Source organism: Thamnophis sirtalis, unplaced genomic scaffold (assembly GCF_051295495.1).
Source record: "Thamnophis sirtalis isolate CommonGarterSnake01/CBP01778 unplaced genomic scaffold, rThaSir2_p1.2 scaffold_10, whole genome shotgun sequence".
Taxonomy (NCBI): domain Eukaryota; kingdom Metazoa; phylum Chordata; class Lepidosauria; order Squamata; family Natricidae; genus Thamnophis; species Thamnophis sirtalis.
Window position 1 is genome coordinate 64,980,629 of NW_028261390.1, and position 16,116 is coordinate 64,996,744.

General features: G+C 43.0%; 1 protein-coding gene across 1 annotated transcript in view; it reads left to right on the forward strand.

Annotated features, from left to right (window-relative positions):
* The window catches only part of STIM2 (stromal interaction molecule 2), a 106,664-nt gene that overhangs the window by 51,924 nt on the left and 38,624 nt on the right, over positions 1 to 16,116 (forward strand). Inside the window, exon 2 of the mRNA XM_087724797.1 lies at positions 2,734 to 2,864. Within this exon, the coding sequence (XP_087580923.1) occupies positions 2,734 to 2,864 (131 nt within the window). The remainder of the gene's footprint in view (positions 1 to 2,733; positions 2,865 to 16,116) is intronic.

Consider the following 16,116-nt stretch of genomic DNA (forward strand, 5'->3'; position numbering starts at 1 on the left):
CTGAAATGAAGGTCAGCTTATACAAAACCAATCTTTGGAAGGAAAAGTCAAAGCGTTGAGAAGAAGGGAAGAGCGAGAATATTGCAATTAATGCAGCTCAGGAAATTTGTCAAAAGAGAAAGCCATAAATTCAAAGGCTAAAAGACACTCTGTGAATCAATAGCAATAGCAATAGCAATAGCAGTTAGACTTATATACCGCTTCATAGGGCTTTCAGCCCTCTCTAAGCGGTTTACAGAGTCAGCATATCGCCCCCACAGTCTGGGTCCTCATTTCACCCACCTCGGAAGGATGGAAGGCTGAGTCAACCCTGAGCCGGTGAGATTTGAACCACTGAACTGCTGAACTAGCAGTCAGCTGAAGTGGCCTGCAGTACTGCCTTGTGGGAGCTTCATCACTGGAGGCTTTCAAGAAGAGATTGGATAACCATCTGATGGAAATGTTGTATGGTCTCCTGCTTGGACTAGATGACCCACATGGTCCTTTCCAGCTCTATGAATCTAGTCCAGGGGTGAAATCAACTTACCTTCGCTGCCGGTTCGCAAATGTGAGCTCACGTGTCATCTTCGCGCATACACCGAGCGTCAAAAATGGGATGTGATGATGTCGGGGGGGTGGGGGGGTGGAGCTTCCCATTGCCAGCACTACCGGTTTGCCTGAAATTGATAGAACCGACTGAATTTCACCACCGATCTAGTCCCACCTTAGGCATTTAAACTCAGCTGGGTAACGTTGGGGCCAACCACTAGGAGACTTGAGTGCACGAATATGGCGAAGCCAAAATTGCAATGCTAGAAAGGCATCAAGAAGGATAGTGAACAATGACGATGTAAATTACCTTGTTTTTTTTTCCTCTCGTTTTACGTGTCTTCATTCCATATATTTCTGAAACTCATCTCGATCTGGACATGAGCATTCGGATAGCCAGTTGCTTACGTAGAATATAAGTAGAAGCAGTTTAAAAAAATCCACATGCCCATTTAAAACTGTACATCATATGTTTGCTGCTTCTCACTCTCTCTATGGTCTTTGTATAATGTTGCTTAAAGTGAAAAGCAGTGGCATGGAGGGTACATGTATGACAATAAATTGTTAATTGAGAATTCTGTTGAGTGCATACTAATGCAAATAAGAACAGAATAACAAGAGTTGGAAGGGACCTTGGCGGTCTTCTAATCCAATCCCCTGCTTAGGCAGGAAACCCTACACCACTTCAGACAAATGGTTATCCAATCTTTTCTTAAAAACTTCCATTCCAATGCTCCAATGTTGGAGCATTCACATCTTCTGGAGGCAAGTTGTTCCACTGATTCATTGTTCTAACTGTCAGGAAATTTCTCCTTAGTTCTAAGTTTCTCCTTGATTGGTTTCCACCCGTTGCTTCTTCTGCCCTCTGGTGCTTTGGAGCATAGCTTGACCCCCTCTTCTTTGTGGCAACCCCCTTAGATTTTGGAACACTGCTATCATGTCACCTCTAGGCCTTTTCATTTTACAAATAAAAGGAAAGAGAATAAATGGGGTAGAGGAAAACTGAAGATAAGCGATTTTTGTGTGATGTCGATATACCTATATCTATATATCTATATATCTATATATCTATATATCTATATATCTATATATCTATATATCTATATATCTATATATCTATATATCTATATATCTATATATCTATATATCCATATATCCATATATCCATATATCCATATATCCATATATCTATATCTATATCTATATCTATATCTATATCTATATCTATCTATCTCTATCTATCTATCTATCTATCTATCTCTATCTATCTATCTATCTATCTATCTATCTATCTATCTATCTATCTATCTATCTATCTATCTATCTATCTACCTACCTACCTACCTACCTACCTATCTATCATCTATCAATCTATCATCTATCTATCTATCTATCTATCTATCTATCTATCTATCTATCTATCTATCTATCTATCATCTATCTATCATCTATCTATCTATCTATCTATCTATCTATCTATCTATCTATCATCTATCTATCTATCTATCTATCTATCTATCTATCTATCTATCATCTATCTATCATCTATCTATCTATCTATCTATCTATCTATCTATCTATCTATCTATCTATCTATCTATCTATCTATCTATCTATCTATCTATCTATCTATCTATCTATCTATCTATCTATCTATCTATCTATCTACCTACCTACCTACCTACCTACCTACCTACCTACCTACCTACCTACCTACCTACCTACCTACCTACGGCTGTGGGTGTGTATGTTCCAGCACAACTCTGGAAGGCCTCGAGCAATTTCAACCAAACTTGGTACACAGATGACTTACACTCTGGAAACAAATACTGTGGGGTTAAGACACCTCTAAAACCCCTTAGGGTGTGTCTTCTGTTAAGACACAGCCTGTTGTGCCTTAAAATGGCTTCTACTGTACTGCCTTTAAATGGCTTCTACTGTACAGCGCTGTGGAGTTGCCTTGGTAACGGCTTCACAGTACTCCACAAGGGGGCTCCCTCAGGTAAGGGGGAAAATCCAACATTAGAAATTGCGGCAGCGTTAATAGGAGGAGGGTTGGAATAAATAAATACTCGGGTTAGGGTAGCTCGTATACTATTAAAAGTAGGTGTGCTGAATATCTCTGTAACAGTGTTTTGCTTCCCTCATTTTAAGCTTGATTGCATAAAAGAGTTAAGATTTTTTTCTGTTTTTTTTATCTTTTAGATATTTGCCATTTATTGAGCCCACCCTGTTTTACTGAGGAGGATAAATACAGTTTGGAAGCTCTCCGTACAATTCATAAACAGATGGATGATGACGAAGATGGTGGCATTGAAGTAGACGAAAGTGATGAGGTTGGTATGGACATATGTTAGTTTTATCTCACATATTCCCATTTAAATGCTATTTCACCTAATCTTGGCAGACGAATTAGAAGTGGGGAGGGGGGAACCTTCTCTTGGCATTTTGGAACTTTTGCATTCCCCAAGAATGCAGACAACAGATTTAAGATAAATCTTGGAATTAATTTGGGTAGCAGTGCCTAGATTTTTCTCCTAAAAGTGTAGCTTTGCATACTGAAAGACGAACAGTGTGTGGAATTGGAATCCAGATTGGTAAGCCCTGTCTTCATTTTCTGTACATGCCCAGGGGAATAGCAAGGCTGTGGCACATGGATCTTTTATGCTGTTCCGCAATATTTACTGCTGTTAGCAGATCTGCCTCTGGGTAGTAGGGAAGGGCTATTATCACACTAATTAAATTCCGGACCCTCAAATGTTTTTCATGCTTTATGTGTTACATGTATTTTCTGTTTTCTTTGTGTTTCTGCTGGAGCTGGCAGCAGATTCGGACAGTGAGGAGGTTGGGGAGGAACATGGGCCAGTCCTGGAGTCTGGGGGAGGCTCGGATGAGGGCTCTGTGTTGGAGGCAGAGAGGGGGGCAGAGCCATCTGACAGTTATCAGCTGCCTTCGGAATCAGACATCAGTGAGGCAGATGAACAGCTGGAGCCTGTTCCCAGTGTGCGCATGCGCAGAATTGCCAGACAAAGGGAACAGCTAAAGAACAAGAGTCAACTTGGGAGTAAGGCCACAGGTGAACAATGAATGGTCCCTCCCAGAGGAAATAAAAGAGGAGCGAAAGGGGAGTGGAGTTTGCAGGAGACAGTTAGTTTGCTTAATTGGTTTGTGACTCTTTGAGACTCCCTGCCAAGTTTTGCAGCTATCGGCCTATCAGCTCTCCAAGCCAGATAAGGTCTGTGACTGTAAATCCTCCCTTGAAAGACTTGGCTGGATGTGAATGAACAGAATTCACAGTAAATTAATAAAAGGGATTTTTTTGTCGGGACCACGTGTCTGCTTCATAATCTGGGTCAGAACAACACTAGCTTTTAAAAAACTCCTGTTTGAACAAGTGGCTTAATATGAAAGCTCTTTTTTCCTCAATTCTGGTTCATTTTAGTAAAGATGGGAAAAGTTTAAAAAGCAGCAAGAGAGAAATATGAATAGTCTGACTCATCTTTAATGGTCTTTTGACACTATTAATGGGGTCTTGTTACCAAGCATGTTTAGTAGTCTAACTTCCCTCCCCCCCCCATCTTTCCCATCTATCATCACCCTAGATAAATTAATAATTAGTCCAGTAAAATGTAGACAGCACTGAGATAGGAACAAGATACAGACATGTGAGAAAACCTGGATTCTCCATAGGGGGGAGAGGACCCAGGAATGGGTGTTGCTCTGCTCTGCTGCGTGGAGATTGAGCCTTTCATCTTTTTGGCAACGCCTTCTTTGGCGGAGACCTTCCCAATTCCGACTCAGTCTTTTGCCAGTCGAGACATATAGATTTTTACTCCTCGTATAGCTTATTCCTAGATTCTCTTCATTAGGATAGAAAGAGAAAAAAAAAGATCGGAAGATTCCCCCACATCTTCCGAACTTGAAGTGCCATCAAGTTGGGTGAAATGATCCTGATGTAAAGCTGCACTATGAGAGCTTTTCGAGGTGTCAATCATCAGCATTTTGAATTGGACTCTGAAATTGTGTGGCCCAATGGTGGGTTGCAGGCGGTACACCCTGGTACGGGCGTACCGGAGCCTGCCTGGAGCACCGGATACCGTTCCAGTACGGTGCTCCAGAGGGCCCATCCTCCCACCCGAGCTCCTTACCTGTTTTTTAAGGCTTCTGCTCTTCTGCGCATGTGCATGGCGCATATAGCACCTGCGTGATGCTCTGATGAGCAGCTGGAACATCACGGAGGCTCGTGGAGGTGGTAAGATGCATGCATGCGCTGTGTGCATCCATGTGGACGCTGCCGGGCCCATTCCAACCGTACCAGGATAATGGGATCCAGAACCCACCACTGGTGTGGCCACTGTATTCTCTAACAGCTGTAGCCATCCACACATTGCAAAAGTCCAGACTTGTGGTGGCCAAACTACTTGGTGTTTCCCACCACAGAAGATCCGGCTAAAGTTGGCCACAACTGACAGACTGTCACTCTGTGGTTTTACCCACAGCAAAGTCTTTTCATTGGTTGCTTCTGTTATCTGAAATACTTTTCCTGCTTAAATGTGTGAAGTACGTGTTGTGACATCTTTTAGGATCATCCCTTTGTGAACCTTTTGTAGGTAAATATTATTGATGAATATGTTTTCATTGCCTTTTTTCCTTCCTGATTTTTATATATACATTTTATATCTATATATTTAATGTCACAACCCCTGGTATGCCCAAATATGGGAGGAAGGTCACACTTCCACTCTCTGTCTTCGGCTCGTCACAAGAGACCATCCAGACAGAAACCCAATATTTTTTACTGTTGCCTTTTTGTTACATTTGTTATATTTATGACTTTAAATATATACCTCTCACCCTGGCTGGCTGATAAGGAGTCGAGCTGTGTAGCTCAATGGTTAACACATCTGCCTGAGAGGCAATAGAGCACAGGTTCGATTCCCAACAAGGGTGTGGCTAGCTGATGAGAGCTAAATAGCTTGAAATAGATCTATACTAGTCTCTCTTTATTTATTTATCAGCATAAATATAACATTTTATATCTATCTATCTATCTATCTATCTATCTATCTATCTATCTATCTATCTATCTATCTATCTATCTATCTATCTATCTATCACCATACCTATCTATATCTCTACATCTCTACCTATATATCTATATCAATATCTATCATCTATCTTATCCTAGCCTATCCTATCCATCCAGTGGTGGGTTCTGGATCCCGTTTCAATCGGTACGATTGGAACGGGCCCGGCGGCATCCATATGGACGTGTGCCGCTCACGCATGCGTCTTAGCGCCTCTGTGACACTCCAGGTGCTCCGCGGAGCATTGCGCAGGTGCTGTATGCAGGAGCGTGGAAGCCTTAAAAGATAGGTAAGGAGCTCGGGCGACTGGGTGGGCCCTCTGGAGCACCATACCGGAACGGTATCCGGTGCTCCAGGCAGGCTCCGGTATGCCCTTACTGGGGCGTACTGCCTGCAGCCCACCACTGTATCCATCTCTCTATCCATCTCTCCATCCACCCCCCCCCTCTCTCATCTATTGATCTACTCTATCTTCCTTCCTTCCTTCCTTCCTTCCTTCCTTCCTCTTTCTTTCTTTCTTTCTTTCTTTCTTTCTTTCTTTTTTCTTTCTTTGCAGTTTCTCAATGTATTTTAATAGCACTTATTTTTGTTTGTAAACTGTCTTGAGATGTGGCCACATAGGAATCATAATATAGAAGATCTACAGTTGATACATCATTTTTCTTTCCTTCTTAAGGTGGGAAAGGAATCCCTCCAGCCCTGTGATGGCAAATCTATGGCATGCGTGCCAGCGGTGGAACACAGAGCCCTATTTGTGGGCACACGGCCCGTCGCCAGCTGCTCTTCCGGTTTCTAGTGCACAAATGCACACCGGTCAGCTGGTCTTCGCAGGTGCCAGAACATCGGAAAACAACCTGAAAACGGCCCGAGAAACGAACAAAAACCAGGCCATTTTGGGGCTGTTTTTCAGCCCGACAACCACCCCCAAATTGGCCAAAAACGGCCAAAAAAAGGCATGCGCGTGCCAGCGAGCTGGTCTCCAGGTTTCTGGTGCGCCCACGTACACACATGTGCTTGCACACATGTTCCGATTTAGGCTCTCAGTGCCGAAAAGATTCTCCATCACTGCTCTATCCTGATGGAATTTTTCAGTCCAATCGTGGTTTTGATTTGTTAAATTCACATGCTGCCCAATTCTCAGCAACTCTGGTTGTAAGGAATTCAAATATATTGATGGGCCTGTGATCATCTCATCTTTTTTCTCTTTCTTTATCACCTGCGCTTGCAATCTTCTTTTAAGAATTATACAAAGGAAAAGAAAAGTATATTGTTCGTCTTTTAAGTGGAGGATGTGCAGTTTTATGTAAGGAAGGAAATTCAGTCCGAAGAAATTAACCCCTTTTCCAAAAGCTGCTTCCTCTTCAGTTAATGCACGCCTGAAACACTTAATTAATAAGGAGGGTTATTTAACCTTGTGTTCAGTTTTGATCCAGGAAGTGGCTGGAAAAACTTTAATTACTTTTTTTTATAAAAGTTTTGTATTTTTCAATTTTAAAATACCCGTATTTTTTGGAGTATAAGACGCACCAAGGTTTTGAAGAGGCAAATAAAATAAAAGTTTTTGCACTCTGCAAACCTCCCAAAAGTGCCCCGTTTTTGATGAAAACAGGCCCGTTCCCCCCCGCCAAAAGGCACGAATAGCATTTAGGAAGCTTGTAGAGTGCTCTTGGGGGGGGGGCAAAAACGAGCAAACAACGTCCCATTTTTTGCAAAAATGGGCCCGTTTTTTGCAAAAATGGGTCCATTTTTTGTAAAAAAAAAAGGGGGGGGATGGATAGCTTTTAGGAAGCTTATAGAGTGCTCCTGGGATGGGGGGGGGAATTGAGCAAAAAACAATCCATTTTTTCCCTCATTTCTGCCCTCCCCAGCTCCCAAGAGCTCCCTAAAAGCTTCCTAGAGGCTATGCATGGCCATTTTGGTGAAGGGAGGCAAAAAATGCTGTATTCAGTGTATAAGACACACCCAGATTTTCAGCCTCTTTTTTGAGGGAAAAAGGTGCGTCTTATCCTCCGAAAAATATGGTACATACATTCCATCTTTCTTTAAACAGTGTATCATCTAGGCACAGGTATTTCTGTGTGACATTCTTCCATAAATTATAATACATTATTCTGTTAAACCTTATAAGTAATTTCATTTCCTTCTTAACATGTCTTCTAACAGATCTTCTTATGTATGTATGTATGTATGTATGTATGTATGTATGTAGTCTGAAAGGCAAAAGGGAAGCAGTATGCTTTCCTTTGTGTGTGTGTGTGTATGTCACACACACACACACACACACAATAATAACAGTTATTTTCATCATGCTAATGCTAACAATTATCATTTTATTCTTATCTCTACCTTAATAAATGTTCTATTCTTCTCTTTATCTCCTTTTATTTCCAATTTCCTTTTTTTCTTCTAGTTACTTTTCAGTAGGCTTAGTCTAGTCAGGAAAAAAAAGGTTGTGATATTACAGAATATAGCGTCTCACTGCAAAATATAATGGTAATTTCTTTCCAGAAGAAAGCAGCAACTTTATGTGTCATATAGTTGAGTGCCAATATACCTAGTGCGTAGTTAGGTTTTAGCTAACATTTGCAATACGAGCATGCGCCTAACTTTGAATCAGAGTGATTCAGCTGAATTTGAGGAAGGGAGTTCTTGAAAATGTTTTTTTCTTCTTTCCTTCTTCTCCAAAGAACCATCGATCATAGTCAGGGAACTTCCAGCTTTGACTAAAATGGGTTGAACGGAAGGAAGAAGTATCAGTTGGTAGCTAATTTGAGGAATAGCAATTGTTGTAGGAACAGCTGGGCAAGTGAGCTGGCCTCTTGTCTCCGAATGCAGAAATTTGGAAGGTTCTGCATTATCCTGGAATCATGGGCTTCTCTCAATTTCTGAGAGCAAAGCACGTTGGCAGTCTGAATTAGAAATAAGACTCTGAGCTTGTCGATCAGAAAGGTTGGCAGTTCGGCCGTTCGAACCCCTAGCGCCGCGTAACGGAGTGAGCTCCGGTTAGTTGTCCCAGCTTCTGCCAACCTAGCAGTTCGAAAGCACGTAAAAACGTAAGTAGAAAAATAGGAACCACCTTTGATGGGAAGGCAACAGTGTTCCATGCGCCTTTGGCGTTTAATCATGCCATCCATATGACCACAGAGACATTTTCGGACGGTGCTGGCTCTTGGTTTTTGAAACGGAGATGAGCATCACCCCCTAGAGTCGGGAATGACTAGCACATATGCATGAGGGTAACTTTTACCTTTACCTAATGGAGGGGGGGGGGGAGGAAGAAACAGATTTCCTAAAACAGGGATGTCAAAATCAAGGCCCGTGGGCCGGATTCGGCCCGCAGGATGCTTAGATTGGGCTCGCGGGGCTGCCCTGGAAACAGCCAAGGACTGGCCCGTGGTGCCTCTGCCAGCAAAAACGGAGCTTGTTTTCAGTTACAACGGCTTCCTGCAACCCTCTGCCAGCGAAAACGGAGCTCGGGGAGGGCCCCACAAGCTCCATTTTTGCTGGCAGCTCGAGCACTCGGGCTGCCACAGGTTCCCCCGACATGAATGACATTGAGCTGGCCACGCCCACCCTGGTCAACGCCCCCCGAGGTCAAACACAACCCTGATGCAGCTCTCAATGAAGTCGAGTTTGACACCCTTGTCCTAAAATGATTAAAATTGAATAGAATGGAGAATAACTGTTCAAGCAGGCGGTGGGATGGGACCTTGAAGGTCTTCTAGTCAACTCCCTACATAAATAGGAGACCCTATACCATTCTAGAAAAATGGTTGTGCAGTCCCTTCTCAAAAGCTTCCAATGATGTAGCACCCACAACTTCTAAAGACTAGGTGTTCCACTGGTTGATTTTTCTTGCTGTCGGGAAATTTCTCCTCAGTTCTAGGTTGCTTCTCTCCTTGATTAGTTTCCACCCATTGCTTCTTGTCCTGCCTTCAGGTGCTTTGGAGAATAGCTTGACTCCTTCTTTGGGGCAGCCCCTGGGATGTCAGAACGCTGCTATTATGTCACCCTTAGTCCTTCTTTTCACTACACCAGACATAACCAATTCCTGCAACCGTTCTTTGTATGTTTTAGCCTCCAGTCCCCTAATCCTCTTTGTTGCTCTTCTCTGCACTCTTTCTAGAGTCTCCACATCTTTTTTACATCATGGTGACCAAAACTGGATGCAGTATTCCAAGTGTGGTCTTACTAAGGCCTTATAAAGTGGTATTAAGACTTCACGTGATCTTGATTCTATCCCTCTGTTTATGCAGCCTAGAACTGTGTTGGCTATTTTGGCAGCTGCTGCACGCGGCTGGCTCATATTTAAGTGATTGTCCACTCGGACTCCAAGATCCCCCTTATACTTAACTACTATTGATAAGTTGCAAATGGTAAATTCTGTCATTGTTCATTGCAAAATTTTGGCATATGCCTTAAAGATGCCCATATCTTGCTGAAAGTCCCCTAATCCTCTTTGTTGCTCTTCTATGCACTCTTTCCATGTGTTTTTACATGGTGGAGACCAAAAACTGAATGCAGTATTCCAAGCGTGGCCTTACCAAGGCATTATAAAGCGGTATTAACACTTTACGTGATCTTGAGTCTATCCCTCTAATTCAACTGGATGGAAAATCGGCAGGAAATTCATAAGTTAGAAATACATTCCCAAGATGAGATTTGACCCCTGTAACCAACCAACCATTATGTATGTATGCATTTATTTATTTGTTTGTTTATTTATTTGTTTGTTTTGTTTGTTTTATTGAGCTTGTATGCCGCCCACTCCCGAAGGACTCCGGGCGGCTTACAATAAAACAAGGGAGGGGGATAATACACAAGACAACATATTAAAATATACAACAGTCACAATTTCCGAGGGGCTGGATATTTCGAAAGCCCCCCGGCCTGCTGGAGCAGCCAGGACTTAACGCCTTTGCGGAAGGCCGGGAGGGTAGTGAGGGTCCGGATCTCCACGGGGAGATCGTTCCAGAGGGCTGGAGCTGCAACAGAGAAGGCTCTCCCCCGGGGAATCGCCAGCCGACACTGGCTGGCAGATGGGATCCGGAGAAGGCGTAACCTGTGTGATCTAATCGGTCTATGGGAGGTAATCGGCAGGAGGCGGTCTCTCAGGTACCCAGGTCCGATGCCATGAAGGGCTTTACAGGTAACGACCAGCGCCTTGAAGCGTATCCGGAGACTAATGGGTAACCAGTGCAGCTCGCGGAGGCTAGGTGTGACGTGGGTGTACCTGGGTGCATCCACGATCGCTTGCACGACTGCGTTCTGGACCAGCTGGAGTCTTCGAACACTCTTCAAGGGCAGCCCCATGTAGAGCGCGTTACAGTAATGTAATTTATTTATTATTGCTGGCCTATCCCCTTGGTTATCAGTGTATCAGCCATTGAGCTTTTAAAATCCTGATTTATGTCTCCTGTTTTCATTTCCTGTTTGTCTCTTCTCCCCTTCCCTCTGTTTGTGTGATTTCCCCTGAGCTTTCAATCTTGGGCAGTTTATTTGACTACAGTATGTGCTTTCTGCTACCTGATTGCAAGGATCGGTTAGTGGCATTCAACCTTGGCCAGGGCAGCAAGTGAATTTCTATATTTAGCAACCTGAAGTGAAGATTATTAGAGAAGCAGGAGGCGAGAGGACCTTCTCCGTAGGTTTTTTTCCGTTCCTGCTTTTGGCCAAATGAAAGTTCGTTTGCCGTGGTTTTAAATGCTCTGTTTTATTCAGTCACCTCCGATAAGCTACGCTTTACTTCCAGGATGCTAAACTTAGAGAAGAGGGAGGAAGGCTGCAGATGAAGGCTGAATGTTTCATGGGCCACTGAGTGCCTTGCCCTCCCCGAATACAGCAGACTCTGTGAAATGAAGAAGAAGGTGTCAATTGCTCAGCTGCTTCTGCTCCTCGGCATTGAGGGCAGCTTGGGTTACAAGAAGGGCCTCAAGACTGTGCCCATCTCTTCCTCCCATAACGCGGAAAACGCTTTGGGCTGAATCAGATTTGAAATGGGGGCTGAGAATGCAACTCCCATGTATTTTCCTCACTTCATTAAAACGGCTGCAGATTTGAGGCAGTTACCGATGTATAAACAGAATAGGATTCTTTACCACTTGAATGGCTTTTCTAATTGCTTTAAAGCTAGATTCTCAGTCATCCAGGTCATGGTTGTCCCAAAAGTGCTTCTCCTCCCCCCCCCCCCCCCAAAAAAAAGGCAATTGGAATTTCTGGTTTTTCCTTGAAGAGGTTTTGCTTCTCACCCAGGAAGCTTCTTCAGTTCTGACTGAAGCTTCTTGGATGAAAAGCGAAACTACTTCAGGAAAAAACGAAGTCCAGTTGCCTTTTGAAAAAAGCACCTTCGGATAGGATAGGACAGAATAATGGGATGTAATATAGAATAGTATAGTGTATAGCATAGCATAGCATAGCATAGCATAGCATAGAATAACAGAGTTGGAAGGGACCTTGGAGGTCTTCTAGTCCAACCCCCTGCTCAGGCAGGAAACCCTGTACCATTTCAGGCAAATGGTTGTCCAATCTCTTCTTCAAAACTTCCGGTGTTGGAAAATTCACAACTTCTGGAGGTAAGCAAGGATGCTTTAAAGGTTTGTGTATGTGTAGATCGGCGTTTTTCTTCTGCATTAGGAAGCAGGGCGTTTTTAATAGAATTGTATTGCTTTCCCAAATAACAACAGAAAAAGAAGAAAAAAAAGAGAACAAAATGCAAAAGTGCACACATAATAAAAATAAACCATAGCATTTTTTTAAAGATAGGTGTACAGCAGAAAATCTCCCCCCCCCCCTTTATAAAGTTTAATATGCTATTACAACAACAGTTACAATTCTTCAATTATCTAATGTAAACCTTCATGCACACAGTCATAAATTTTCCCCTTGACTCTTCTCTCTGGCTTGGCCAGCCTCTCTCCTGACATCAAATTAGAAAATTAAAATTAACACCAATTGTGTGCTTCCAGTTTTTAATACTTGACAATACAGAAGCTTGATGAAACCGCTCTAGATGTCGCAAATCACATCCTCACTCATGAATTGGATTCTTTACAAATCTTCTCGGAAGCATATCACTCCATAAACATTTTCGAAACAAAGAGTTTATTTTCTGAACACCGGAATTCCTCTCAGAATGTAAATTAACCGGAAAATAATATTCATTTTGAGACTATTTTTCCCCTCCCCCCCCTCCTCCTCCTCCTTCCCTCCCTCCCTCCGTTCCTTCCTTCCCTCCTTCCTCCTCCTCCTTCCCTTCCTTCCTTCCTTCCTTCTTCTTCTTCCTTCTTCTCCTTCTTCCTCCTCCTTCCTCCTCCTTCTTCCTCCTCCTCCTCCTCCTCCCCCCCCCCTTTATGCTGTGCTGGCTGGGGGATTCTGGGAGTTGAAGTCCACAGGACTTAAAGTCGCCAAGGTTGAGAAACACTGATTTAGTTTGTAATTTTAGGCACTTTGCTTGCAAATCTTTACTCAAGAGCTACTGCTGGTAAAGGCATGCATGAACATAATAATCTATTTTAACATATGTTCATCTTAAGATGAAGCCAAAAAGTATATTTCGTATTCCAGATCTCATTTGGAAATGTCAGTATACTGGAAGTATTCCTGCAGTATTATTCAATTTTTTTTTAAAAAAAGCCTTTTACCCAAACCTTTTTAATTTAGATTTTTGAATTACATAAATTCCTTTTACTTTATATTGAAGAAAATATTGTGATGCATAAGAAACATACGTTACATATTTGTATTATTGCGAATAATCCATTTCAAATCTCTTGAAAGTATAAGAGAGCCAAATGTAGGCATATTATTTCTACCCAGGAATGCTAAAATTTATACAAATAGTCCTGGACTCATGACCAGAATTGAACCCCAAATTTTGCAGCTAAGTAAAGACAGTGAGTTTTGCCCCAATTTACAACCTTTCTCGCCACAGTTGTTAAGTGAATCACTGCAGATGTTAGAATAGCAACAGGATTGTTAAGTGAATCCAGCTTCCCGATTGACTTTGTTTCATAGAAGGTCACAAAAGAGAATCACATTTATCCAAAATAAATACATGCCAGTTACCAAACCTCCAAATTTTGACCACGGGGAGGCCACAAAACAGCCCTAAAACAGTCCAAAATTGTTGTTTTTTGCAATGCTGTTGTAACTTTGAACAGTCACTAAATGTGTGATTGTAAATTAAGGACTACCGGTACACGAGTCAAAATTTTGTAGACCTGAAAGAGTTAGAGCTGAAGGGATTTAAAGTCCAGTCTAAAATTAAACCATCTTTTCTGTTTCAAAGTTCTGTTGCAGTAATGTTGTCCAAGTATGGCGTGAGGTATCTTCTATATGCAAATAATATCCAATTATGCATCCCCTGTTAAAATAAACTGTCAAAAAATTGTCCTTGCATCTAGTTGCCAGAACAACTAGTCACAAGGACAATTTTTTCCACCCATAACATCACTCTGCTAAACAACTAATTTCCACAACACTCACTGAATCGCTGCAAATATTCTTCTTCTCATCTTTCCTATCTCCTTATCTCTTACGACTATAACTTTGCTGCTTGTACCTTTACGATTTCTGTTGTTTTATTTAGTATCCTAATATGATTTATGTTGATTGCTTATTTGGTATCCGATGACTATCACTCAGTGTTGTATCTAATGATTTACGATGAATGCAGTTTTACGATGGCTGTGATCATGATTTATCACTTGTGGCTTGTATGTACACGGAGAGCTTCTGCGCCGAAGAAAAATTCCTTGTGTGTCCACTCACACTTGGCCAATAAGGGATGCTAATTCTAATGGAATAAAACAGAGCCCTGGATATCTCCTTATTGTGAATGGTGTATCCCATTTTTTCTCTGTTCATATCCTTATTCCATGCAATCTTTTCTGCAAGATTGTTTTAAATTAAGGGTTGGCTCTCTGTTTTTGGTATACAAGGGTATGTTTCTAACTGGAGGGTTTTAACATTTTCATATCCTCAAGTGACTGTGAATGTTGCATTCTAAAGATGACCTGCCAATGGAAGAACAGGCTTGCCAAATGAAAATAAAGGACAAAAAGAAAATTTGCTTAATGGTTATTGCTGTGCAGATGAAAATCCTAGCTTTAATAAAGTCTTACTACCTTATTTTCCAGCGTATAAGAAGACTTTTTAACACCACCACCCCAAAAAAAATATTCCAAAAATCAGGGGTTGTCTTATACGCCGGGTATACCAAAAAACCAAAAGAAATGAAAAAGCAACGCCACCAAGCAAAAAGTCGCGCTGTCACCAGCGCAGATGCCGGCCTTTCAGTCGATAATCTCGGTGCTCCTTGTCTGGGCACGTGGATGGATGAGCACTGGGATGGCTTAGTAAGGTCTGGCTGGAGGTCTGGAGGAGGAAGGCGCTGAGCTCAAACTACGAAAGCCCGGCAATGTGGAGGCCTTCAGCCGGCTTGCGGGTGCCTGAAAGTCGGGGGTCGTCTTATACGCCCAGTCGCCTTATACGGCGGAATATACAGTATATCAAAATATCAGAGTTGAAATGGACCTTGGGAGTCTTCTAATCCAGTGTTTTTCAACCACTGTGCCGCGGCACACTAGTGTGCCGTGACATAGTGTAAGGTGTGCCGTGGGAAAATTACTTTATATATAGTCAATATAGGCACAGAGTTACATTTTTTAAACATTTTCTAATGGTGGTGTGCCTCGTGATTTTTTTCATGAAAAAAAGTGTGCCTTTGCACAAAAAAGGTTGAAAAACACTGTTCTAATCCAACCCCCTGCTCAAGCAGGAAACCCTATACCAGTGATGAGTAATGTTTTTGTTGTAGCATGCCAAAAGCACAAGAGTGTATGCGCGATAGCACGTGGGTGCACCCGCACCCATAATGCAATGTGTGCACGAGACACCCCCCCTTGCAGGAATGTGCGACCTCCTGTGACACCTCCGTGCATGTGTGCGCAATTCCCTGTGCCCCATTTTGGGCCTAGTAGGGCTTCCTGCAGCCTCCTGGGAGCAAAAACGGGACATGGGGAGGGGCGCATCCCCCTGCACCCTGTTTTGGGCCTATTAGGCCTCCCTGCACCCTCTTGGGATGAAAAACAGGCTGCGGGGGGGTGCCACACTCCCCCTTGCTCCCCCATGCACTTACACATGTGCAGGTGGTTCCCGCCCCCACGCAAGCACATTACCCCCCTGCTCCCCATATGCATGTGTGACTCCCCACTCCCTGTGCATGCGCTCATGACCCCCCCCCCCGCCCCCTGTGCATGCGTGTGCCTCTCACACAAGTGCCCCGCACCCATGTATGCATGGAAGAGACTGGAAAATCAGCTGGGTGGTGGGAGGCCCACGAACATGCACAGTGGAGTTGAGCTGGGGCAACTGTCCACGTGCCTGCAGAGAGGGCTCTGCGTGCCACAGGTTCACTAGCCCGGTCCTATACTTTGTCAGACAAATGGTCGTCCAATCTCTCCTTAAAAACCTCCATGGATGGAGCACCCACAACTTCTGA